The 24771-nt window shown below is 38.7% G+C and overlaps 1 protein-coding gene across 6 annotated transcripts; it reads right to left on the bottom strand.

Annotated features, from left to right (window-relative positions):
* Positions 1 to 1787: 1787 nt before the first annotated feature.
* Positions 1788 to 24734, bottom strand: LOC132279715 (U11/U12 small nuclear ribonucleoprotein 25 kDa protein). 6 transcript variants are annotated; one of them, XR_009471385.1, is made up of 6 exons: positions 24375 to 24734; positions 22541 to 23639; positions 22340 to 22445; positions 20894 to 20993; positions 20431 to 20547; positions 1788 to 2098 (listed from the first exon to the last, which is right to left on the bottom strand). XR_009471385.1 is itself a non-coding variant. In XM_059781749.1 (6 exons), the coding sequence occupies exons 3-6, from the start codon at positions 22767 to 22769 to the stop codon at positions 2003 to 2005; spliced, it is 531 nt and encodes a 176-aa protein (XP_059637732.1). In that variant the 5' UTR covers positions 22770 to 22863; positions 23549 to 23642; positions 24375 to 24729; the 3' UTR covers positions 1788 to 2002. The 6 variants fall into 6 exon arrangements, 5 of the variants coding, with proteins under 5 accessions (XP_059637732.1, XP_059637728.1, XP_059637729.1 ...); XM_059781749.1 differs by lacking the exon at positions 20431 to 20547 and having other exon boundaries at positions 22541 to 22863; positions 23549 to 23642; positions 24375 to 24729; XM_059781745.1 differs by lacking the exon at positions 20431 to 20547 and having other exon boundaries at positions 22541 to 22863; positions 23549 to 23639; positions 24375 to 24729.
* Between the last annotated feature and the right edge of the window lie 37 nt (positions 24735 to 24771).

Here is a 24771-nt window from a genome sequence, read left to right as displayed (position 1 = left end):
CGTACTTAATATATTCATCCCCTCAATTGCCATCTGAAATCGATGGAATATATGGATGAGCAAGAAACACAAAGATGAAAAACAAGAAATATAAATACAAAGAGGAAAAAAAAAAAATGCTATTCTCTTTTTCTTTTCTCTTCGATATTCCGCAGTTCTTAAATATATTGAAAAAATTAAAATAAAAGTTAATGACTATCCATCACAGTATCAAAGTGAAAAAATAATGGAGAGATGCAAATCTTAACCAAGTACCCCTGAACTCCAACCTTTCTTATCATACTTATTTGTCCCAGTTGTTACAAACAAATAAATGACTCCCATCATCCCTAAAATCAAATCAACTTTGAAGATACTAAAAAAATATATGAATTTAATTTAATTAATTTCATCAAAATGTTTCATTGGAATTTAATTAGCATCTATAAATCACAAAAACATGAATCAATTTCTTTTTTTTCATAATTGTGGTTGTATAAAAGAAAAGAAAATATGTACAAAAATCACAGAAGGCATACCCTTAGAATGTAAAGCACCAATGAGAGTTGAATACAAACATCCAAACTCACCAAACTAAAAGAAAATCAAAACAAGGAAAAATGGAAAAATCCATCTCCAAAACAAAGCAAAAGAACCATAGACCAACACTGACAGCTCCTTGTCACAGCCTTCAACATTCAGCAAATTAAGGAAAAAGATCAGTGTAAAATCACAGACAACTCACCAATTCAAACAACAATATCAGAGAGAAGGATACTATGAATATCCAACACCTCAAACAACACATTCTTTGCCACAATCGCTGGAGCAGTAGCATTACCATATAGTCTAGCATTTCGCTCATGCCAAATTCCCCAAAGCACGGCAGCAAATAAGGTTTTACGAAAACCCACAGTTGAAACAGTCTGGAACCTAGTAAACAGATCAACTAAAGACTCAACTTCAGCAAACTGATGCATATTCCACTTCAGAGTCTCTCCCAGCCATCGCCAAATTCTTGAGAAAACCTACATTCAATAAATATGTGATCTGTTGAGTCACTTGCATTCTGACACAATGAACATCTAGGCACCAAACAGAGCTTCCTTCTTTGGAGATTCACCATAAGAAGGAATTCTGTTTAACATCACAAAAACTGCTGTTACAGACCATCGAGGTCTAGCTTTACCCCAACAAAATTTATACCAATTGACTTCCTCTGCCTGAAATCTTCATATTTTCCAAGCTTCCTTGTATGAGAATTTACCATTGTTCCATAGAAGTTTGTCTGCAGAATTATGAATAGGCCGCAACACCAGATAATCCTTCAGCTGGTGTAACTCTTGTCCATGTAAGAGATTAAGATCCCAGCTACCATTTGCCATAAAAATATCCAAAGTAGCAGTTCTAGGAACATTTAAAGATCGAAAAATCCTATGTGTCAAACCATCACACCAAGGATCTTAAAGAGAGACTGATCTTCCATCCCCTATATAAAAACCAACATGTTGTAACATACTATCTCGTGTCTCCACAACAGATTTCCAAATGACAGAGTGAGTAATCTTAGTAATAGCAGTCCAAAAAGAGTAATAAGGAGTATATTTATTTTTAAACCATGAAACCCATAACCTATCCTTGCTTGTCAAAAAGTCCCAAGCTAGAACAACCTTAGAAGCAGACTGGATATCCACCAACTTCCTTAAACCAAGGCCACCTTCCTTAAACCAATTTCATTTAAGAAATATCTTAAAATGACTTCTGTAATGTCATGAGCATCTAAGAAATCCATCCTTGGAGACAAGATGTAGCCTTCAAACACCATGAGAAACAAAATTTCCATTTCTACTGAACAGGTAAAAAAATCTATAATGAAGTAATGTTTAACGACTAATCATACAATTCTACTTTATGTACCACACAAATAAAAAACTAGTCAAAAGAAATTTTGGCTACATATGTGGAGATAAAATCAATGAGCAAGATCCAGCCAGTACTATGAGGTGAACCAAGTACTGTGTGTTCATGCACTTTTGCTTAGACCATGAAAGAAACGGTGCTTTTTCCTTCTAGAATGCCTCTGAGAAGCCCTTGACATGACAAACGGGATAAAATGCACCTGCATAATATCACCATTTTAGTATAACAATAATTATGCAAAACTGGATACCTTGCATATGACGAAAGAATGTAATTTCATAGACTTTGTGAATCCACACAAAGAAGAACCAAATGCATTTGTAAACATTGTCAAAAACCTAGAAGGGGAAGAGAGAGAGAGAGGGTAAATAAATCTCTCTTTTTATAGATGCCTTAAATTTTTAATAGATTGCATAGTCAGATTTCCAAATAAATTAATCATTCAGCATAGTCAATCATAAAGCAACTAAAACAAAACAAACCACAGGAAAGTAAACAAGGGCCACAGATTTACTTGGAAAACCGAAAAAGGAATATAATGGGGACTCTTTCTCGTTGCCAAACAATTAACTAAAACAGATAAGTACAACCGTAGGTTCCAGATTCTTATCCTTAAAATCACTAATGTTGATTTAGCTCAATAAATGTTATGCATGACCCTTATTGTTTTCAACTTTTTAACATCATCTGACACGGTTGCCTTGCTTCAAAGGATTCCTACCTTGTAATAATATTTTTTTATTATTATTTTATTTTGATCAAAGCAATCAACTCAATTTCATTAAAAGCATCAAACAGAAATACAATCTTTGGCAGCCACAGAAAGAATATTGTCAGATAGCTCAGCAGCCTCATTTTCACTTGTAGTGGGTGAGGAGGGAGGGCAACCAAGTTGCCCATCTGCTAGCTAGACAAGTTTTTCATTGTAAAATGTCTCAAGAGATGGCTTGTCTAGCCAACGCCTCAGCTACAAGAGCAAAATCAACATAGGAGAAGAAAACAGTCTAACTTTAATGATATGTCCTTTCTGGTGGTGCACCACTAGAACACCCCCTGCTTCATGAGTATCTCCATTGAAAGCAGCATCCAAATTAATTTTAATCTGTCCCTCCTCTGGGGCTGACCAAATGTTACTAGGGGAAGACAGAGGGAGGCTATCAGAAAATGTTGGCCGGTGCAAACTTGCATAAATTCATCCCAATGAAACAATGCAGTCGAGAGTAATTCCTTCTCAGAGGACCCTTTTCCATAAAATATATATTCTTGATTATGATTTTTCCACAAGCACCAACAAATGTATGCAAGCAGGCTTTAAGCATCCTCCTTCTGATTGCACCCATCCCAATGAGAGAAAAGGGAATGGAACCAACAAATCCAGGAATGGGAGTTGGATCCGTCCATCTCCAACCAAAGTGGACTGAATTTCCAAACCTTCCGAGCGAGGGAACATTCTAAAAAGAACGCGATCGATTGTGTCAGGATTCAAACCGCATTGGCAACAAAGATAATCCTCTAATGCCCCTTTGATTTATCTGTGTAAGAACAGGGAGCTTCCCAGACTGCATCTCCAAAGAAAATGAAGAATTTTGGATTTTGCTCTGATGTGCCATAAGTTGGACCATAATGTATGGTTGATATTATGATGACTACTGGCCGCATTATCAAATGCTCTGCTATGATTCGTCCACCCAAGCTGCAAGGTTAATTGGTAGGCAGACCACATTAAACGACCCATCCTTAGAAAGGCCCCAAACAAGCTTATCCACACCCTGAAGTGACTTAAAGGCACATTACCTGAAGTGACTCAAAGGCACTTTGAGTCACTTCATGTAATGTGCTGCATTCAAAACCATCCTCTAATTAAATCATGTTACGCGTTTTAGAAAAAAAATGATATCTTAGGGTTCATTGCCAGGTGGCCCAGGTCTAATGGTTGCGGTACAATGTGTGAGAACATGAATTTGAGTTAAGGGGCCATTTTTGTCTAAATAGGCCATATGGAAGTTTCTTTATCTGTTGGGTCAATAGGACTTGGTAGGAGATATCAAAAACTTCGAGTCTGTAATTTTGTTTTTATTTTTAGATAAATTCTAGGTGTTAGTTAAAGTTAGTTGGTTACCACTCGTCCAAGGGTAGAGCTGAAATTTAAATTTACACTAAAGGGGAAAAAAGGCAAACTTCATACCCAGGGGCAAAAGGAAAAATTTAACACTTACACATGCACTCACATATTAGGATTTATACATTCATCAATTTGAGTTTCATAAATTTCATGTTTTGACGCATTAAAATCTTTGTTTGATAATGCATATAAATATGTTCGGAAATTTATAACATTAAAATCCTAACTCTAGTAGGATAGCGTAGTTCCATCGATCAAGGGTTAAAAATAGGGCTACTAGCCTTGTGTCAATCAATTGACACTTGGATCAATCAATCGAGCTTCGTGGTTTGCAGTTTCCTTTTTGAATTGAATCTAAACCCCAAGGTTTTCATGACTCTAAGCTTTGTATAAAAGCCTACATAGTTCAGAAACTTATGCTTGTTACAAATTGATCACACAGAGCATACTTGGGAATATAGAGTGATTTAGGAGTGATCTCTAGCAAATCTCTGCTAGAATTCTGTTATCTTTTATATTCATCATTCATCTAGACCAGTGGATATGCATAAAAGGTGTTTTTCATCTGTTGTTTTTGAGACTACAATGAATGCAACACCCAAACAAGCAATAATCACACAGATTGCTCAGATTAGATGATTACATTGGAGATCAAAGTACTGGTGGACAAACAAATCTTGTGCTCTTCACTTAACGGAGGGTGTTGGAAACTCGATTGGTGAGTTTGACAATCGGCCTGTGTCAATGTAACTAGGAGTTTCTAAAGTTTAGAAAATTGTTAGCCTAGTTGTAATATCTCGTTCTCGTACGGTGGATTTGAGTTTGACAATCGGTCTGTGTCAATGTAACTAGGAGTTTCTAAAGTTTAGAAAATTGTTAACCTAGTTGTAATATCTCATTCTCGTACGGTGGATTTGATCTGCCTAGACAAGGTCCCATGATTTATAAATTTGGGATTTCCATGTAAAAATTGCTGGGATTCAATTGAAACAATATGGTAACAATCAAATATAGTGAATGAATATGTCTTGTGAATTCTTATAGATAATTTTTCAGCCCTTTTAAATTCTGCTCAATTTACCAATTAATCAATTACCATTATACTTGTGAAAATAATAGTTTGCAATCCAATTCCAATTCACAAATTTAATATGCACAATAAATAAACAAAGTAAAGTGAAGAGAGAGTATGAAATACACCCAATTTTCATGGAAAACCCTCAAGAGAGAGTATAAAAACCATGGGACCTCACAAGGCTAGGAACAATCCACTATAGAGAAAGAGATTTATAACCAGGTCACAACTCCATACCCTCCAACTCCTAATTGATCTCTTTTTTTTTTTTTTGACAAGTAATAATAAATTAAAAAAAGGCGTTCAATAGGGGAACGCGTCCCATAGACATAAAAGAAACCGGGAACTAAGGCCCCAAAGAATCCAAAAAAGAAATTAAATCAACAGAAGAGGAATAGGAACTTCTGTTCACAAAATTGAAGAGAGAACGAATAATAAAAGTTTCAGTGTCGCTGTAAACGACTCCTTTCCTTCAAACATTCTACTATTTCTCTCCCTCCAAATGCACCACCAAATACAATGTGGTGCAGATCTCCAATAATCACGAACACTTCTACTCACACGACAACCTCTTCAAACATGAATCAGCTCCTTAGTAGAACGTGGCATTACCCAATACATGCCAAAAAGCCCAAGAATAAGATTCCAACAGTCGTGCACTACAGAACAATGCATTAAGAGATGATCAACTGACTCCCCATTCTGCTTACATATGCAACACCAATTAACAAAATAATTTCCCCTTTTCCTCAAATTATCGATCGTCAGAATCTTACTTCAAACGGCGATCCATACAAAAAAAGCCACCCTAGTAAGAGCCATAAAACGCCAAATAGTCTTCCATGGAAAATCAGAGGGTGCAAAATTAGACAAACATAAGAACAAAGACCTTACTTCAAAACGACCGTGAGAAGAGGGAATCCAAATCAAATTGTCATAACCTCTGCCAATTCCTTCCTGCCGATACAATTAATCCAAAAAAATGCTCACATCATCTAACTCCCAATCCTGAAAAGAACGCCGAAAAAGAACATTCCACTATTATCAATCTGATAACAGTTAGCTACGATGGCATGTCTATCAACTGCAATAATGAATAAACTTGGGAAAATACGACATAAAGGGTGATGTCCACACCAAAGATCTTCCCAAAAACGAACGCGACTACCATCACGAACTCTAAATCTAACATGAGGAGAAAAGGCATTCCATCCTTTCTGAATGGATTTCCAAGCCCCAACTCCTCCCACAATAGAAACCGGACGTGTAGTCTATCCTCCAACATCATCCCCATACCTGCAGGAAACTAATCTACGCCAAGGGCGATGTATTTCCTTCCCGTATCTCCACAACCATTTACCCAAAAGGGCTTGATTAAAAGGAATCAATCGTCTAATACCGAGACCCCCCAGTTTTATAGGCTTGCAGACTTGCTCCCATCGAACAAGGTGATACTTGAACTCTTCTCCCCTTCCTCCCCAAAGGAAATTCCGTTGAATTTGTTCAATTCTATCAGCAACGGAACATGGGATTTGGAACATAGAAAGAAAATAAGTGGGAAGGCTAGATAAAGTGCTCTTGATAAGAGTAACTTTACCCCACTTTGACAAATATTGCTTCTTCCAACCTGCCAACCTCTTTCCATACCTATCAATCACAGAATCCCAACTCCCCACTAATTTGGGAGAAACCCCTAGGGGCAAACCCAAATAAGGAATAGGAAAGGAACTCACCCTACACCCAAGAACTGTAGCAAGAGAAGAGATGTCCTGTACATTCCCAACCGAAACAAGCACACTCTTGGCCACGTTAACCTTAAGCCCGGAAACTGCCTGAAAGCAACCAGAATACATCTCAAATATCTAAGTTGAGACACTTCTGCATCACAAAAAACCAGAGTGTCATCTGCAAATAACAAATGAGAAATCTCCACCTGATTTGCAATATCTCTTCCCACCCGAAATCCTTTGATGAGACCAAGATACTCTGCCCGGCGCATAAGTCTGCTTAAACCCTCCATAACAATAAGGAAAAGAAAAGAGGACAAAGGATCACCTTGTCTTATACCTCGAGAGCACCCAAAAAAGCCGGCTGGAGAACCATTCACAAGAATTGAGAACTTAACAGACGACAAACATGTCTGAATCCATGTCCTCCATCTACTTCTAAACCCCATTCTTTGAAGCAAGTAGAGAAGGAAATTCCAATTAACATGATCATAAGCTTTCTTAATATCAAGTTTACACAGAAGTCCAGGAACACCATTATGCAACCTTGAATCCACACATTCACCGGCGATAAGAACTGAATCAAGAATTTGCCTACCTCCAACAAAGGCATTCTGGGAATCTGAAATAATCCCATCGATAACTCCTCGCATTCTTTGAGCAAGCACCTTAGCTATGAGTTTGTAAATACAACCACTAAGCTAATAGGACGAAAATCCTTAATATCTAAAGCATTTCCCTTCTTAGGGATGAGGGCAATAAACGATCCTGTAGAATGAAACTCCTGAAAGGTGCTCATCACTTCATTTTTCACAACCACCCAACTTTCCAACAAGAAACGCATAGTAAACCCATCAGGCCCCGGGGCTTTATCCCCATTGCAACTGGATAATGCCTTTAGGACTTCTTCTTTAATAAAAGGAAGCTCTAGTTCATCTCTCTCCATCTCAGAAATAGCCTCAAAAGGAAGACCATCAAGCTTGGGTCGCCAACCTAAAGGTTCTGTATAAAGTTTCTGATAAAAAGAAACGATCCCGCTACGCACCTCTTCCTCCCTCCACAATCCACACCTTCCACCCGTATACATCCTATGTGATTACTCCTTCTGTGGGCGTTAGCAAGTTTGTGGAAAAAATTTGTATTACGGTCTCCCTTTTTCAGCCAAAGAGCCCGGGACTTTTGTCGCCACGAAATCTCCTCCATACAAACAATCTCAGCTAGAGCTGTCTGACAGGAAGCTCTCCTAGAACAAAGAGACTCCATATTCCCACCCGCCTCCTCTAGCCAATCAATCTCAAAAATATCAGCAAAGATTCTATTTTTCCTCCATTCAAGATTCCCAAAACATCCTTATTCCACTGCTTAAGAGTGAGTTTGAGAGCTCTTAGTTTCTGTGTTAATATGAAGCTGGGTGCACCTGAAACAATCGCTCCCTCCCACCATGAACGAACTGTCCCTTGGAAGTCCTCCGCTCTCAACCACATATTCTCAAAACGGAATGGGGTTTTCCGAGAACACAAATCCCCACAATCCAACACTAAAGGAACATGATCAGAGGTAAACCTTTCTAATACTGCCTGAACAACATCCGGGAATTTTTCTTCCCACACCCCAGAGATAAAAAATCTATCCAATCTTGAAAAAGTAACTGGGTCTCTACCATTAGACCAAGTATAGGTTGCACCTTCCATTGGTAAATCAATAAGAAGGTGCTCATCAATGAAGTCAGAAAACTGATCCATGTCTAGTGACCTTCTTCCCCCAGTAGACCTCTCTGACGGGAACCTGACTAAATTGAAATCCCTACCTAAACACCAAGGTAAAGAGCATAGACCTTGAACGTGGCTTAATTCCTCCCATAAAATGGGCCTGTCAGTATCAACAACCGGTCTATAAACCCCAAAAAAGAGCCACCTGAAATTATCCTCTTCCAACTGAAACTCACAGGAAACAGAAAATTTCCCCTTCCACACATTCATTCTGGACAACCACCTACTGTACCACATAACTAAGATACCACCCGAAGAACCTATAGCATCCAAAGCCTCCCATTCCACAAACCTTCCTCCCCACAAACTTCTAACCACCCCGTCAGTAATGGATGCCATCTTAGTTTCTTGCAAACAAACAACCTGAGCCCCCCATTTCCTTAAAGCTACCTTCACCACGCTTCTCTTATTCAGGTCATTGAGACCACGAACATTCCATATAATGATTCGTAGCTTTATTAAAAACCAGTTAAGATTAACTCCCCTCCCCCCTTCTTCAAACTCTTGCTTCCAGTCCTACCCCTTTCCATCACCACGCCTTTCTTCTTATCGTAGTTAACGTCAAAGATGAGATTCTTAATCTCGTGAATCCCTTTCCAAGACGATATGGGCTTCATATTTATGACTTCATTAATGACTGCTATCTCGATTACAGTCACAATTGCTTGAACAAGAGACAAAGTCTGAGCATTATTACCTTCTGAAGATACTCCCAATAGCTCACTAGTAACCAATGTTATCAAACACCCAATTCTTCCCCAAATCAGTAACCTCATCATCAGGTCTCACCACTGCCAGGGGTTCCACCACTGATATGTTAAAATCATCCTTCAACCAGGGTTGAATCTCGTTAGAACAGACCTGTTGAGTAGGCCCCAATTCATCAACCAACTCCTCTTCAATTATTCTGTCATACTCGTAAGCATAATCTGAGTCTGTAACATCATCACCCAACCCAACAATACTGCCAACCGCATTCTCCTCGTCCGTTGCAGAAGGCATACATTTGAGACCTTGCAATGCAACATTTAATCGTAACTCTTTGAACAAAGTTACAGCCTCATCACTGGACAATTTAAACTGCAGATCTTATCCCACACAAACCGTCACTCCTTCAAATGGATCATTGACTTCACTGCCTACAATAACCAATTGGCCAGGAGAAACAGATTCCTTACCATTTAACTCAGAATTCGAAAAAGGCAGCCCATCCATCTTCACCGTAACAACTGCGTCATCCCTCATCATCTCGCAGGAAGGGGTAGAAGAAAAGGGTGGGTCAGAAGAGGGATTATGAAAATCTGAGAATGTACCTGGACAATTAGAAGAAACCCACTTCTGCTTTTCTTTTCTTGACCATCGAACTCCATGAGGACCTTGAGACAGAGATCTAGTGCTTCCCTTCAGCTGTGGATTGACAGAGATGTTGGCGCAACACTGAGAATGCCGAAACTCTTTTTCAGCAGGTCTTGCACCAGACTCGGCAGCAGAAAGTTTTATCCACCTCTTCTTCGCCGGCGAAGTCCAAACAATTCCGGAGGAGCCATTGAAACGTGGACTCTGCGAAGAATGAGACTGAGGTGGGCTGGGCTTTGATTTAAGAATAGAAATTGGCTCCCGCGTTGTCTTGGTCATTGGATTGCTCAAGTGTTGTCCATTATGTTTGGGCTTTATAGAATTGGGCTTCTCGTTGAGTACAGATATTGATAACTGATTGCTGGGTCCCCAATTAACGGCCGTTTTAAATTTATGAGTGCTATGGGTGAGCCCATTAGACAAAGAGAGCCCAGAGTGTACATCAGGCCCAAAATTAAGCCCATTAGCGTCTGATGCATTAGTGACTCCATTAATGCCACGATCAGTGCCACGTGTGTGAATCTTTGTGAAGCTGGCGAATCGAGATTGTGGCCGCTGAACAAGGACAGGATTGATACGACTCCTGTACCTACCCTTTCTACTCTCTGCAAGCGCGTGTGCTTGCAATCTCCTACTACCTTTAAGGCCCTGCCGGAACTGTAAATTCCGGCGATTTCCTTTGATGTTCGTTTCAACATGCAGTATATGAAAACTCTCCCCAGCGCCATAGTGAGACTTCGGAAGGATACGAGGTGAAACTTCCTCAACCAAAATGACCTTAAAGGCCACTCTTTGATCCTCAACAAAAACATACTCCGGCATCATTTTTTCGGCGGAGACATAGAGAAGGATTCTCTCTCCACTCACCGCCACATCCGCCTCAACGCCTCTAAATCCACCACATAGATTTCCGATTTCTTCAAACAACTTGTGACACCACAAGTGAAGGGGCAAGCCAAATAACATTACCCTCCGTATGCTACGATCTCTCACTACAGAGCAACCAACTGCGAAATACCAGATATCTATGGATAGCAATGCATCACCCCATCTTTTCCTTCATCCAGAACCCTTAAAGCCTCATGCTCCGACGGAAACTTGAACAGAAAAAGATCGTCGGAAAGGGACGAATCTTTCACACCGCTTGAAACCTACCAAGCTTTTGTCGCCCATGCCTCAATCCCTTCAATAATCCCCACATCTCTATCAAATTGACCAACCAAGCATGATCGCAATACAGATTCACGTTCCTTGATGCTTTGATGATCCACCCTAAAGACCGAATCACCACCAACAGAGCAACATTTAATATCACCATTGAAATTGAGACGAGGTAAAGTCGCAACACTGAGATAAGAGCGATGCATAACAGAAATCCTAGCCTAAAAACCAGGATACAACTGCAAAGAACATAGAAATTAATGATGGACGCCGGAGTGAAAGACTCCGACATCAAAAAAAGAAGAGAGAGAAGAGAGAAAACTCCTAATTGATCTCTTGACACAACTAATACCAAATCTTCAGTACCCTTCAAGATGCAGAGGTCATCAATTGATTTGTCTACAGCATTCAGTACACTCAAACCTGCTTTTCTATCTCATTCAGCATCTCTATACTTATCAAAAAAAAAATCAGCATCTCTATACTCTGTTGAATCATCAGTTGATTATAGTAAAGTTGAATTCTCGGCTTCCTTCTTGTGTATTCAATCACCCAAACATAAACTATATATGATTCCTAGATTGAGTATCCCATTCTTGATTTCCTCGCAAATCTATCAAAAATGTGCAAGTATGCTAAACCCTAAAAGATTTTTCAAAGTCTTATGTTTAATCTGACCTAAACTTATATTTATGAACAATGAAAGAGTCCAAACCATTTTAGGTCCTTTAAAAACATTTTAAACAATGTTTTTCAAAAGTCCCATTCACAGTAGGATTCGACATATCAATCACCTACTCTCTACTGCTGCTCATACTGTGATAGAATTAGTGACACTAAGTTTTTGTGTTATCAACATAGAAGAGTTCTTGAGGAAATATGTTACTGGATAAATTCGATGGATATAAAGAACCAACCCGCTAAGCAAAGAAGCAGTAGAAAGCATTTCAATAAGCAAAATAAGAAAAATGAGAAGAAGAATGTCCAGTTACCAAAAAATCCACAAACACACAAAAAGATAATTCGTCATATACTTTAGTGAAGATAAATGTTGTGTTGGTAAGCAAGGAAGACTTAACAAAGTTTGTGAGGATTCCATTGGATTCCTTGGGGAATCAAAACCAAAATCTATTGGGATAATCCAAAAGAAAACTACGCAGTCTTAGGGAAGTTGAATGGTAAAATTATTTAATCTTAATACCATATGCTATACGTGGTATAACTATAGGAGTTTATGTATTTATTTATAATCAGTTTGACCATGCCTTGAGTTTTGATATGATAATCAAAAGAACATCCAGAGTCTAACTGAATTTATGGGGGACATGTACATGTAATTTCTTGATTGAATGTTAAACACTTATATTTGGTTAATAAAATCTAAGTAGGAGTTTGTTTACCCATTTTCAGTTAGTGGTGCTTTCAATGTTACACACTTGTATCACTCACAAACTAACTTGCACATAAATGTACTTAAGTTTGAAATACGAACTGAGATATATGCGAAGAGTAACTCGTTGAATTAGATGTTCATGGGTATTTAAGATAAAATAAATAAATATATAAATAAAATGCATGAAAAACAGTCAAGCGGAAAAAATACATGTGGCCGAAGCTACTTAGACACAAAAGAAAAAGGATAAAATAAAAAATGTCTAAGCAAACATGATACAAGTGTGAAAAATGTAGAAGACTTAAAAGTTAATGAGTCTTTTATTTTAATTTATAATTTCAATGTCATGTTTTTTTATTTCATTGTTTTTTATAAGCGGATGGAAGAGTAAGTTTAATGTTTGACCATGTTTGACTCTTCTCTATTCTCTCTCTTCTTTTTTTGATGTCGGAGTCTTTCACTCCAGCATTTGCCGTTTTCATTTATGTTCTTTGTTGTTGGATCTTGGCTCTTTGGCAAGGATTTCTGTTATGCATCGCTCCTATCTCAGTGTTGCGACCTTACCTCGTCTCAACTTCAATGGTGATATCAAAAGTTGTTCCGTTGGCGGTGATTCGGTCTTTAGGGTTGATCATCAAAGCATCAAGGAACGTGAATCTGTCTTGCGATCATGCTTGGTTGGTCGCTTTGATAGAGATGTGGGGTGTATTGAAGGGATTGAGGCGTGGGCGACAAAAGTTTGGAAGGTTTCAAGCGGAGTGAAAGTTTCTTCCCTTCCCGACGATCTTTTTTTGTTCAAGTTTCCGTCGGAGCATGAGGCTTTAAGGGTTCTGGATGAAGGAAGGAAAAGATAGGGTGATGCATTGCTATCCATCGACATCTGGTATTTTGCAGTTAGATGTTCTGCAGTGAAAGATCGTAGCATACGGAGGGTAATGTTATTTGGCTTGCCCCTCCACCTATGGTGTCATAAGTTATTTGAAGAAATTGGAAATTTATGTGGCGGATTTAGAGGTGTTGAGGCGGATGTGGCGGTGAGCGGAGAGAGAATCCTTCTCTACGTTTCTGCCGGAAAAACGATGTCGGAGCATGTTTTTGTTGAGGATCAAAGAGTGGCCTTTAAGGTTATTTTGATCGAGGAAGTTACACCTCGTATCCTCCCGAAGTCTAACTATGGCGCCAGGGAGAGTTCTCACATGCCGCGTGTTGAAACGATCATCAAAGGAGGTCGCCGGAATTTACAGGTCAAGGCCTTAAAGGAAATAGCCGATTGCATGCCCACACGCCTAAAGCGCATATAAAGGGTAGGTCCAGGAGTCGTATCATTCACGCCCTTGATCAGCGCCCACCGTCTCGGTTCGCCCGTTTCAAAAATCATCAAACACGTGGCAACGATCGTGGCATTAATGGAGCCACTCATGCATTAGCCACTAATGGGCTTAAGTTTGGGCCCGATGCACGTCGTGGGCTTTCTTTGTCTAATGGGCTCACCCACAGCAGAAGTTTAAAAGGGCAATTAATTGGGGACCCAGCAATCAGTTATCAATATCAGTCCTAATGAGAAGTCCACTTCTCTTATCTTGACAAAGCCCAAGCGTAATGGGCACCATTTGAGTAACCCAATGACCAAGGTTACACGGGGGCCCATTTCTTTTCTTAAATCAAAGCCTAGCCCACCTCACTCTCATGTCATAAGTACTTCACAGAGCCCACGCTTCAATGGCTTTTCCGGAACTGTCTGGAACTCGCCGGCGAAGAAGAGGTGGATGGAACTTTCTGTTGCCAAGACTGGTGTAAGACCTGCTAAAAAGGGGTTTAGTCATTCTCACTGTTGTGCTGACACTTCTGTTAATCCACAGCCGAGGGGAAGCACTAGATCTCTGTCTCAGGGCTCTCATGGAGATCGGTGGTCAAGAAAAGAAAAGCATAAGTGGGTTTCTTCTAACAGTACAGGTATGTCTTTAGATCTTCAGAGTCCCTCTTATGATCCACCACCCTCTTCTTCTACCCCTTCCTGTGAGGTGATGAGGGGTGATGTAGCTGTTACAAAGAAGATGGATGGGCTGTCGCTTTTGAACTCTGAGTTAAATGGCAAGGAATGTTGTAAGTCTGTTTCTCCTGGCCAATTGGTCACCGTTGGCAGTGAAGTCAATGATCTCTCTGAAGGAGTAACGGTTTGTGTGGGAAGAGATTTGCAGTTTAAGTTGTCCAATGATGAGGTTGTAGCTCTTTTCAAAGAGCTACGATTAAATGTTGCGTTGCAAGGTCTCAAATGTATGCCTTCTGCAACGAATGAGGAGAATGACGTTGGCAGTTTTGTTGGGTTGGGTGATTTTGTTACAAATTCAGATTCTGTTTATGAGTATGACAGAAAAATTAAAGAGGAGTTGGCTGATGACTTGGGGTCTACCCAAAAGGTCTGTTCTAATGAGCTTCAACCCTGGCTGAAGGATGACTCTAACATATCAGTGGTGGAATCCCTGGCAGTGGTGAGACCTGGTGATGAGGTTACTGATTTGGGGAGGGATTGGGTGGTCGATAACATTAGAGCTACTAGTGAGTTGTTAGGAGTATCTTCAGAAGGTAAGAACGCTCAGACTTTATCTCTTCTTCAAGCAATTGTGACCGGAACTGAGATAGCAGTCACTAATGAAGTTATAAACACGAAGCCCATATCTTCTTGGAAAGGGATTCACGAGATTAAGAATCTCATCTCTGACGTCAACTACGATAAGAAGAAAGACGTGGTGATGGAAAGGGGTAGGACTAGGAGCAAGAGTTTGAAGAAAGGGGGAGGGGAGTTCATCTCAACTGGTTTTTAATGAAGCTAAGAATCATTACATGGAATGTTCGTGGTCTCAATGACCCAAATAGAAGGAGGGTGGTGAAGGTAGCTTTAAGGGGGCCCAGGTTGTTTGTTTGCAAGAAACCAAGATGACATCCATTACTAACGGGGTTGTTAGAAGGAAGGTTTGTGGAATGGGAGGCTTTGGATGCTATAGGCTCTTCGGGTGGTATTTTAGTTATGTGGGACAGTAGGTGGTCGTCCAGAATGAATGTGTGGAAGGGGAGATTTTCTGTTTCCTGTGAGTTTCAGATGGTAAAGGATAATTTCAGATAGGTCTGTTCTGGGGTCTATGGACCGGTCATTGATAATGAGAGACCTATTTTATGGGAGGAACTAAGCCACGTTCAAGGTCTATGCTCTTTACCTTGGTGTTTGGGTGGGGATTTCAATTCAGTCAGATTCCTGTCAGAGAGGTCTAGGGGAAGAAGGTCCATAGACATGGATCAGTTTTCTGACTTTATTGATGAGCACCTTCTCATTGATCTACCAATGGAAGGTGCAACCTATACTTGGTCTAATGGTAAAGACCCAATTACTCTCTCAAGATTGGATAGATTTTTGATCTCTGGGGAGTGGGAAGAAAAATTCCCAGATGTTGTTCAGGCGGTATTAGAAAGGGTTACCTCTAATCACGTTCCTTTAGTTTTGGATTGTGGGAGTTTGTGTTGTCGGAAAACCCCATTCCGTTTTGAGAATATGTGACTGAGAGTGGAGGACTTCCAAGGGGCAGTTCGTTCATGGTGGGAGGGAGCGATCGTTACAGGTACGCCCAGCTTCATATTAACACAGAAATTAAGAGCTCTCAAACTCGCTCTTAAGCAGTAGAATAAGGATGTTTTTGGGAACCTTGAATGGAGGAAGAATAGAGTCTTTGCTGATTTTTCTGAGATTGATCGGTTAGAGGCGGGTGGGAATGTGGAGTCTCTTTGTACTAGGAGAGCTTCCTGTCAGGCAGTTCTTACTGAAATTGCTTGTATGGAGAAGATTTGGTGGCAACAAAAATCCCGGGCTCTTTGGCTAAAAGAGGGAGACCGTAATACAAAATTTTTCCACAGACTTGCTAATGCCCATAGAAGGAGTAATCACATAGGACGTATACGAGTAGAAGGCGTGGAGTTGTGGAGGGAGGAAGAGGTGCGTAGTGGGATCGTTTCTTTTTATCAGAAACTTTATACAGAACCTTTAGGTTGGCGACCCAAGCTTGATGGTCTTCCTTTTGAGGCTATTTCTGAGATGGAGAGAGATGGGTTAGAGCTTCCTTTTACTGAAGAAGAAGTTCTAAAGGCCTTATCCAGTTGCAATGGGGATAAAGCCCCAGGGCCTGATGGGTTTACTATGCATTTTTTGATGGAAAGTTGGGCGGTTGTGAGAAATGAAGTGATGAGTAATTTTCAGGAGTTTCATTCTATAGGTGTTTTTGAGAAATCGCTTAATGCATCATTTATTGCCCTCATCCCTAAGAAGGGAAACGCTTCAGATATTAAGGATTTTCGCCCTATTAGCTTAGTGGGTTGTATTTACAAAATCATAGCTAAGGTGTTTGCTCAAAGAATGCGAGAAGTTATGGATGGAATTATTTCAGATTCCCAGAATGCCTTTGTTGGAGGAAGGCAAATTCTTGATTCAGTTCTTATCGCTGGTGAATGTGTGGATTCAAGGTTGCGTAATGGTGTTCCTGGAGTTCCGTGTAAACTTGATATTGAGAAAGCTTATGATCATGTAAATTGGAATTTCCTTCTCTATTTGCTTCAAAGAATGGGGTTTGGAAGTAGATGGAGGACATGGATTAAGACATGTCTTTCGTCTGTTAAGTTCTCAATTCTTGTGAATGGTTCTCCATCCGGTTTCTTTGGGTGCTCTCGGGGCATAAGACAAGGTGATCCATTGTCATCTTTTCTTTTTCTTATTGTTATGGAGGGCATAAGCAGACTTATGCATCGAGCAGAGAATCTTGGTCTCATCAAGGGATTTCAGGTGGGAAGAGATATTGCAAATCAGGTGGAGATTTCTCATTTGTTATTTGCAGATGACACTCTGGTTTTTTATGATGTAGATGTGTTTCAACTTATATATTTGAGATGCATTCTGGCTTGCTTTCAGGCAGTTTCCGGGCTAAAGGTTAACGTGGCCCAAGAGTGTGCTTGTTCCGATCAGGAATGTTCAGGACATCTCTTCTCTAGCTACAATTCTTGGGTGTAGGGTGAGTTCCTTTCCTATCCCTTATTTGGGATTGCCCCTAGGGGTTTCTCCCAGATTAGTGGGGAGTTAGGATTCTGTGATTGATAGGTATGCAAAGAGGTTGGAAGGTTGGAAGAAGCAATATTTGTCAAAAGGGGGTAAAGTTACTCTTATCAAGAGAACTTTATCAAGCCTTTCCATTTATTTTCTTTCTATGTTCCAAATTCCAAGCTCCGTTGCTGATAGAATTGAACAAATTCAAAGGAATTTCCTTTGGGGAGGAAGAGGACAAAAGTTCAAGTATCACCTTGTTAGATGGGAGCAAGTTTGCAAGCCTATAAAATTGGAGGGTCTCGGTATTAGACGATTGATTCCATTTAATCAAGCTCTTCTGGGTAAATGGTTGTGGAGATATGGGAAGGAAAGACATCGCCCTTGGCGTAGATTAGTTTCCTGCAGGTATAGGGATGATGTTGGCGGATGGACTACACGTCCGGTTTCTATTGCGGGAGGAGTTAGGGCTTGGAAATCCATTCGGAAAGGATGGGATGCCTTTTCTTCTCATGTTAGATTCAGAGTTCGTGATGGTAGTTGCGTTCGTTTTTGGGAAGATCTTTGGTGTGGGAATCAGCCTTTATGTTGGTACTTTTCCCAGATTATATTGTATTGCAGTTGATAAACATGCCATCGTAGCTAACTGTTATCAGCTTGATAATAGTGGAATTACGTGGAATGTTCTTTTTCGACGTTTTTTTCAGGATTGGGAGTTGGAAGATGTGAGCATTTTCTTGGATCATTTGTATCGGCAGGAAGGAGTAGGTAGAGGTTATGACAACTTGATTTGGATTCCCTCTTCTCACGGTCATTTTGAAGTAAGGTCTTTGTTCTTATGTTTGTCTAATTTTGCACCCTATGATTTTCCATGGAAGACTATATGGCGCTCTATGGCTCCTACTAGGGTAGCTTTTTTTGTATGGATCGCCATTTGGGGTAAGATTCTGACGATTGATAATTTGAGGAAAGGGGAAATTATTTTGTTAATTGGTGTTGCATATGTAAGCAGGATGGGGAGTCAGTCAATCATCTCCTAATGCATTGCTCTGTAGCGCACGACTGCTAGAATCTTATTCTTGGGCTATTTGGCATGTATTGGGTAATGCCACGTTCTACTAAGGAGCTGATTCATGCTTGGAGAGGTTGTCATGTGAGTAGGAGTGTTCGTGACTATTGGAGATCTGTACCACATTGTATTTGGTGGTGCATTTGGAGGGAAAGAAATAGTAGAATGTTTGAAGGAAAGGAGTCGTCTACAGCGACACTGAAACTTTTTATTATTCGTTCTCTCTACAGTTATGTGAACAGAAGTTATTGTTCCTCTTCTGTTGATTTAATTTCTTTTTTCGATTCCTTGGGGCCTTAGATCCCGGTTTCTTTTACGTCTTTGGGACGCGTTCCCCTGTTGAACGCCTTTTTTAATTTATTATTACTTATCAAAAAAAAAAATGTTATGTTCAGTTTCTAAAGTTTTATTACAAGATACGAATTGGGTTGGCAAATTTTGTGTCAACAACTAGAGTCTGTAACTTTATTTTTATGTTTAGATAAAAATTTTAGCGTTTGTTAGAATCAGCTGGAGCATTAAAAACCTTTTTGATGATGCATTGTTGAACTATATATATATATATTTCAACACATATAAATGTTCTTGGAAACTTCTTTAAATATAGGACAGGGCACTCCATTCAATGGTAGGATCAATTGAGGGTAGAACTGAACTGGTGTCGATCGATCGACATTAAGCTATGCAGATTGCAATTTCCTTTTTGAATTGAATTTCTTAAAACCCTAAGATTTTCATTACTCTTTGTTTTTGTTTTTGTTTTATTATTATTTTTTTCTATATGTCTTGAGATTCTCATTACTCTAAACTCTATATAAAGCCCCAAAACGTTCAGAAAGCCTATGCATGCATGCTACAGATTGATCTCTTAGAGCACACTAGGGCAAATAGAGGGATTTTTTTTTATAAGCAAATTCAATTAAGAAAGAAAAGCGTTCAACTGGGGAACGCGTCCCACATAGACCGATGGGCATGCATATAGGGTGTTGATCATCTGTTGTTTCTAAGACTACAACCAATTCAACACCAAGCAAGCAATAGTCATACAGATCACTCAGATTATACAACTATCTTGGAGATCAAAGTAGTGAAGAAGCACATCTTGCGAGTATCATATCTATTGATGGAGTGGACTGAAGGCTCTGAACTCGAGTGAAGAATTGGTGATTGGTTTATAGTCAAGAGGTAACTAGAGGTTGCCAAAGTTTGAAAAATTGTTAACCTAATTTTAATATTTGTTTCTCGTATGGTGGATTTGATCTATCTGGACTAGGTCCCGTGGTCTTTCAAGGGTTTCCATGTAAGAATCTCTGTGCCTATTAACTGATTGTGCTCTATCTACTTGATTGCATGATAGATTGATTGGATTTCTTAGTAGAAAGTTAGTTTAGTTTTTGAAAAGTTGTTCATTTAGTTAAGATTCAAAAATTAGTTAAAATCCATGAACTAGCTCATCAAAGACCTATTCACAGCCCCTCTAGGTCTATATCACGGCCTTGTGTTTTGGTCCTACAACCCTCAATACCCAATATATCCCTCCTATCACCACTGATTAACGGGAAGCAACATCAGTAACAGCTTTTTTAGCAAATAGAGATAACTTATAGTTAGAATATTAAAGCACCTTTTGTTTGATAATTAAGAGAAGAAGAGAAAGGAAAACAAGGAGTAAGGAAGATCGAAGAAGAGAAAGGAAAACACGGTTCCAATGTTTGGATGCTGCTGGCCTTAGGTTACTAGATACTTTATTATTTGCTGTAATTTCATAAATGTTGTTCTTACTTTTGTTATGTACTGGAAGTGGTACTTGTCTGATCTCTTGGAGTCTGTAGTATGGGGGTATGCCCCCTCTGATCTTCTCTGTACTGATTGCCATATTTTTTGACGTCAATACAATACCTGCTTACGAATATATATATATATATAGAAGAATAGAAGAAAAAGTTAAACATTTTCCACTTTTTTGGTTAGAGACAACGAGTGTAGAGAGGATGGGAAGAGAAATAATGGCACTTACATACGATTTTTTTCATCTACTAGCAATTTGTACTGAATATTGTACTTCTCTTCAAATCAATCAAATCAAAACATTTTTGAGGTGTTAATTTTTTTGGACCAAAAAGTAAATATTTTCCATCCTAGTCCCTCCAATCTTTTCTCTCCTAGTTATGAAGGAGAATTTCACGATTTCTCTTTACTCTTTCCTTACTCTAATCAAATGATATGTAATGGCAGGAAATCATACCTGAGAATTATTACGTATGCCATGATCCTGAAGCGAAGAGTTGTCATCAAGTAACTTCTCATTATGGTATGAAAGGCAAAAATTCGCCCAAACATGCTTCCTGCAAACAATAGTTTAAAATAAAAAAGAAGGTGAAAATGTTATTGGCTAACAATACAAAGCAGAATATAAAACAAAATACATTCAATCTGTCTTAGATTTCCACACAACATAGTTGAGATAAGAGTTTGTTAAATTTAATTGGTCATTAAGTTGGCTTTGATTACACTGAAGCAATATTTGAGTGTAAAAGATGCACATATTTCAAGAGTTACATGCCTAAATACTTTAGTTTCACATCATAGGTAAAAGATAGAGATATATGTGTTTAGGGGAAAATATATAGAGATATACATAAACCATATTAATGAATTCAATATTTTAAATCATTTAGCAAAAGCCACTATCCATTTTTGTTCCTCATTAATTCAGGATGTTGCGAGAGGTCCCTATTACTTGAGTGTGTTAGAAGTGATAGACCAGACACAAGTCTAATATGCTACATGGACTCTTCAAGAATACATGAAATACCCGTGTAGGAATCATGACATTCAGGCATGATTATGGAACATGTGTCTGACACATTTAGCAGTGTCCTTGTATCAATCTATTCGAATATTTGATGTATTTGACTCTTGGAGACACAACCATACGGTCTACTCAACATAACTTACTTCCATGTAACATTGGACATAATTTGCGGAATGTGACTACACCAAGTACTAACTTTTATTTGGAATCATTTGACCGAGGATAAATGTCATAAAAAAAATAAAATAATAAAATAAAAAAGAAAGAAAGAACAAAAGAAAGAAAAATAAAATTTCGAATGATAGTTGTGGTGAAGAAATGCAATAAAATTTAAAAATAAATAAATAAATCATCAAAAATCATGATTACCTAATATTAGGGAAAGTATAGACGTCATTAAACTTTTAAGCAGTACCTGATATTTTTTTTTTTTTGATAAGTACCTGATAAATTGATAATCCTAAGGACCAAATCATTGAATGAATGAAATCTTTCATTAAATATTCCAGAGTTACTCCAACTTATTGAATTGAATGGAATAAGTTTAATTTAAATTGTTCCAACTAAAAGGGGAGGAAAAAACTATAAACCGTGAAATGATGCCTTGCCTGGTGTTGATTTAGATGCTACTAAAGAGCAGATGACAGGGTTCAAACACCTTTACCTATCAATATTTTTATATATGCATATATACAGCTTTAGAACTCATTCTTTACCATGGTCATTTAAAGCACAATCTACCTTTTAATGAGAAAGTGAGGGCCCAGTCAACCAAATTGCAGTAAAACATTATCCAGAGAGAGTTATCAAAATCAATTCAAAAAGATTGCAAAGTGACTCCATATGTTCATGATTAAAAAGAAGGGGGAGTTATACCAAGAAATTTGACGATGACCCATCTTGGACTGCTCCATATCGTTAACCTTTTTCCTGATGGCCAATTTCAAATCCTTTAAAGTGGCAGAATTCATCACGACCACATCTTTACCATTGAAAACCCAAAAGATTGTTAATATATGTAGGGTAAATGTTTGTGAAAATGACTAGATGAGAGTATAATAATGATTTAGAACGTACCGAAGGAAGTGCGATCCAATTTGAGGACAGAGATGCGCATTGCGCTGCCGAGTTCCAAGCTGATGAGGATTTCGACATCAGACAAGGTGGGTTTCGTTGGCACATCAGCGAGCAAAGGATCGTCGAGGAGAGCGGCGAGAGTCGAATGCAACTTGGCCTTCTTCACGTTGTTGCTGTTGTATTCTGGCCCCAACTTCTCATCCCCCTTTACACATGATAATGAATCCATCGGAACTGTAAATTGAAGACAGCTCTAGTACAGGGCCAGCCCTAAGATTTCAAATATTTTGAGAGGCCCTAGGCGAACTTTCAAATGTGAGGCCCTTAAGTTTCACATGCGCAAAAAAAATTATAAGAGTGCGGAATTTTAACACGATGTTTTCAAATTCTATAGCTAATATAATTGTGCGTGTGTGCATTGTGCATAAGACAACTAACTAATAACTATAAATTTATCACCACCAACAAATAATTGTGTGCATGTGCATTGTGCATAAGACAATTAACTAATAACTATAAATCTATCACCACCAATAAATAATTGTGCGCCTGTGCAGTGTGCTTAAGACAACTAACTAAGAACATTAAATTTTTATCAGCACCAATAAATAATTGTGCACATGTTCAGTTTGCATAAGACAACTAACTAATAACTACAAATCTATCACCACCAATAAATAATTGTGCGCCTATACAGTGTGCATAAGATAAGTAACTAATAACAATAAATCCATCAATTAAAGAGTACGAAATTTTCATAGGCAAAAAAAGTTTATAAGAATGCGGAATTTTCATTAATATGGGATGATAAGTACATAAAATATATTAATGTTGAAAACACACAGAAGAAAACCCAGTCTTGGTGCTTTAAAAAGAAACCCGGTCTTGGTGCTTTAAAAAGGGCATGATCCAGTTTACATAAAAAAATTAAAATGAATATTCAACATAACTTAGTCACAAAAATCAAAATTAAACTTAATATCAAAGTAAATGTTCAAGGCAGATAACCTCATGAGATCCTAAGAAGAGTGTCCTCAATATGCAATGATTTGATTCAAGTTCAAGGCAAATAACCTCACGAGACCCTAAGAAGAGTGTCCTGCTAGCATGTGAAATAGATCACAATTAACATAAAACGGATGGAGAATCAAACGGAAACAATAATAACTAAGCATTGCCGATCATACGATAAATATAATATAATAAAAAAAATCTAAAATCAAGCAGTTTGGTCGAATGATCTCCTGGCAGGAGTTTCCACTGGAGCTTTTTGTGTGTTTTTTTTGGGACCCAATTACCCCTTTCTTGATTTCAGGATGAGGAATCAAATTTAGTAGCAGTGATTGATTGATCATTGCTACAGAAAACCTGTGCAAATTAATAGAAAAAACCACTAACTTTTGTTTTGTTAAAGCCTGCTCTTGATTTCCCTGTGTCTGTACATTCTGATGGCAAGTGCTTTGAGCCTTTGACAGTATTATTAACTGAAATTCTAGCTGAGCCAACTTCAAATAACATCAATAATGGTGGTATGTATCTTCTTCATATAAAAATAAAATAAAAGTAAAAAAAAAAACCCCTTAATTTGGCACTTTTAAGTATGAGCATAATTTAGAGATCGAAAAAGTTAATTATTACCTCACGTCCTCAACCCACTAGAAGGGATCCTTTATTTTCGTAGGATTGAATGTGAAAATGCAAAAAATTATGAGGAAAAGGGGTATGGTTGCTGCTGTTGTGAGACTGGAGTGGACTTAGGGAGGGGGAAAAAAAAAAAAAAAAAAGGATCGATTCATGCAAAAGGAGAGAGAAGAGGGAGAGAGGATGAACATACCTTGTCACGCTGTCACCTGAGCCTGAGGCGATAGCGGAGGCTGCGTCCGGCGGAGTGTCGAAGCAGATTGTGTCGTCTGAAAAACTTACCCTAACTTATTTATTTATTATTATTATATTTTTGGTCTCCATCCCCTATGGGCCTTAAAATTTGACGCCCTCTAGTAGAAGAAAAACACACACAATCCTCTCTACTGGAATGAATTGCGCGAGTTTTGAATCGACCTGCCCGGAAAGGAAAGGAAAATTGTGCGAGTACAAGCGTACGCGCCTAGCACTTCTTTGGAACCAAAATCAATTTGGTCCTTTTTGGTGCCGTTTTAGTTTTCCGATTCTGTTTTTAGCCGAAATGGAAGTAGTTGTATGGGCCCAGGGCGTAAATTCTCTGCAGTCTGTTT

Source organism: Cornus florida, unplaced genomic scaffold (assembly GCF_030987335.1).
Source record: "Cornus florida cultivar Cherokee Brave unplaced genomic scaffold, ASM3098733v1 CherokeeBrave_3.0.0_Hap2_Chr10, whole genome shotgun sequence".
Classification (NCBI taxonomy): domain Eukaryota; kingdom Viridiplantae; phylum Streptophyta; class Magnoliopsida; order Cornales; family Cornaceae; genus Cornus; species Cornus florida.
The sequence above is the reverse complement of the archived record's forward strand: the minus strand, read 5'-3'. Positions and strand labels throughout refer to the sequence as shown.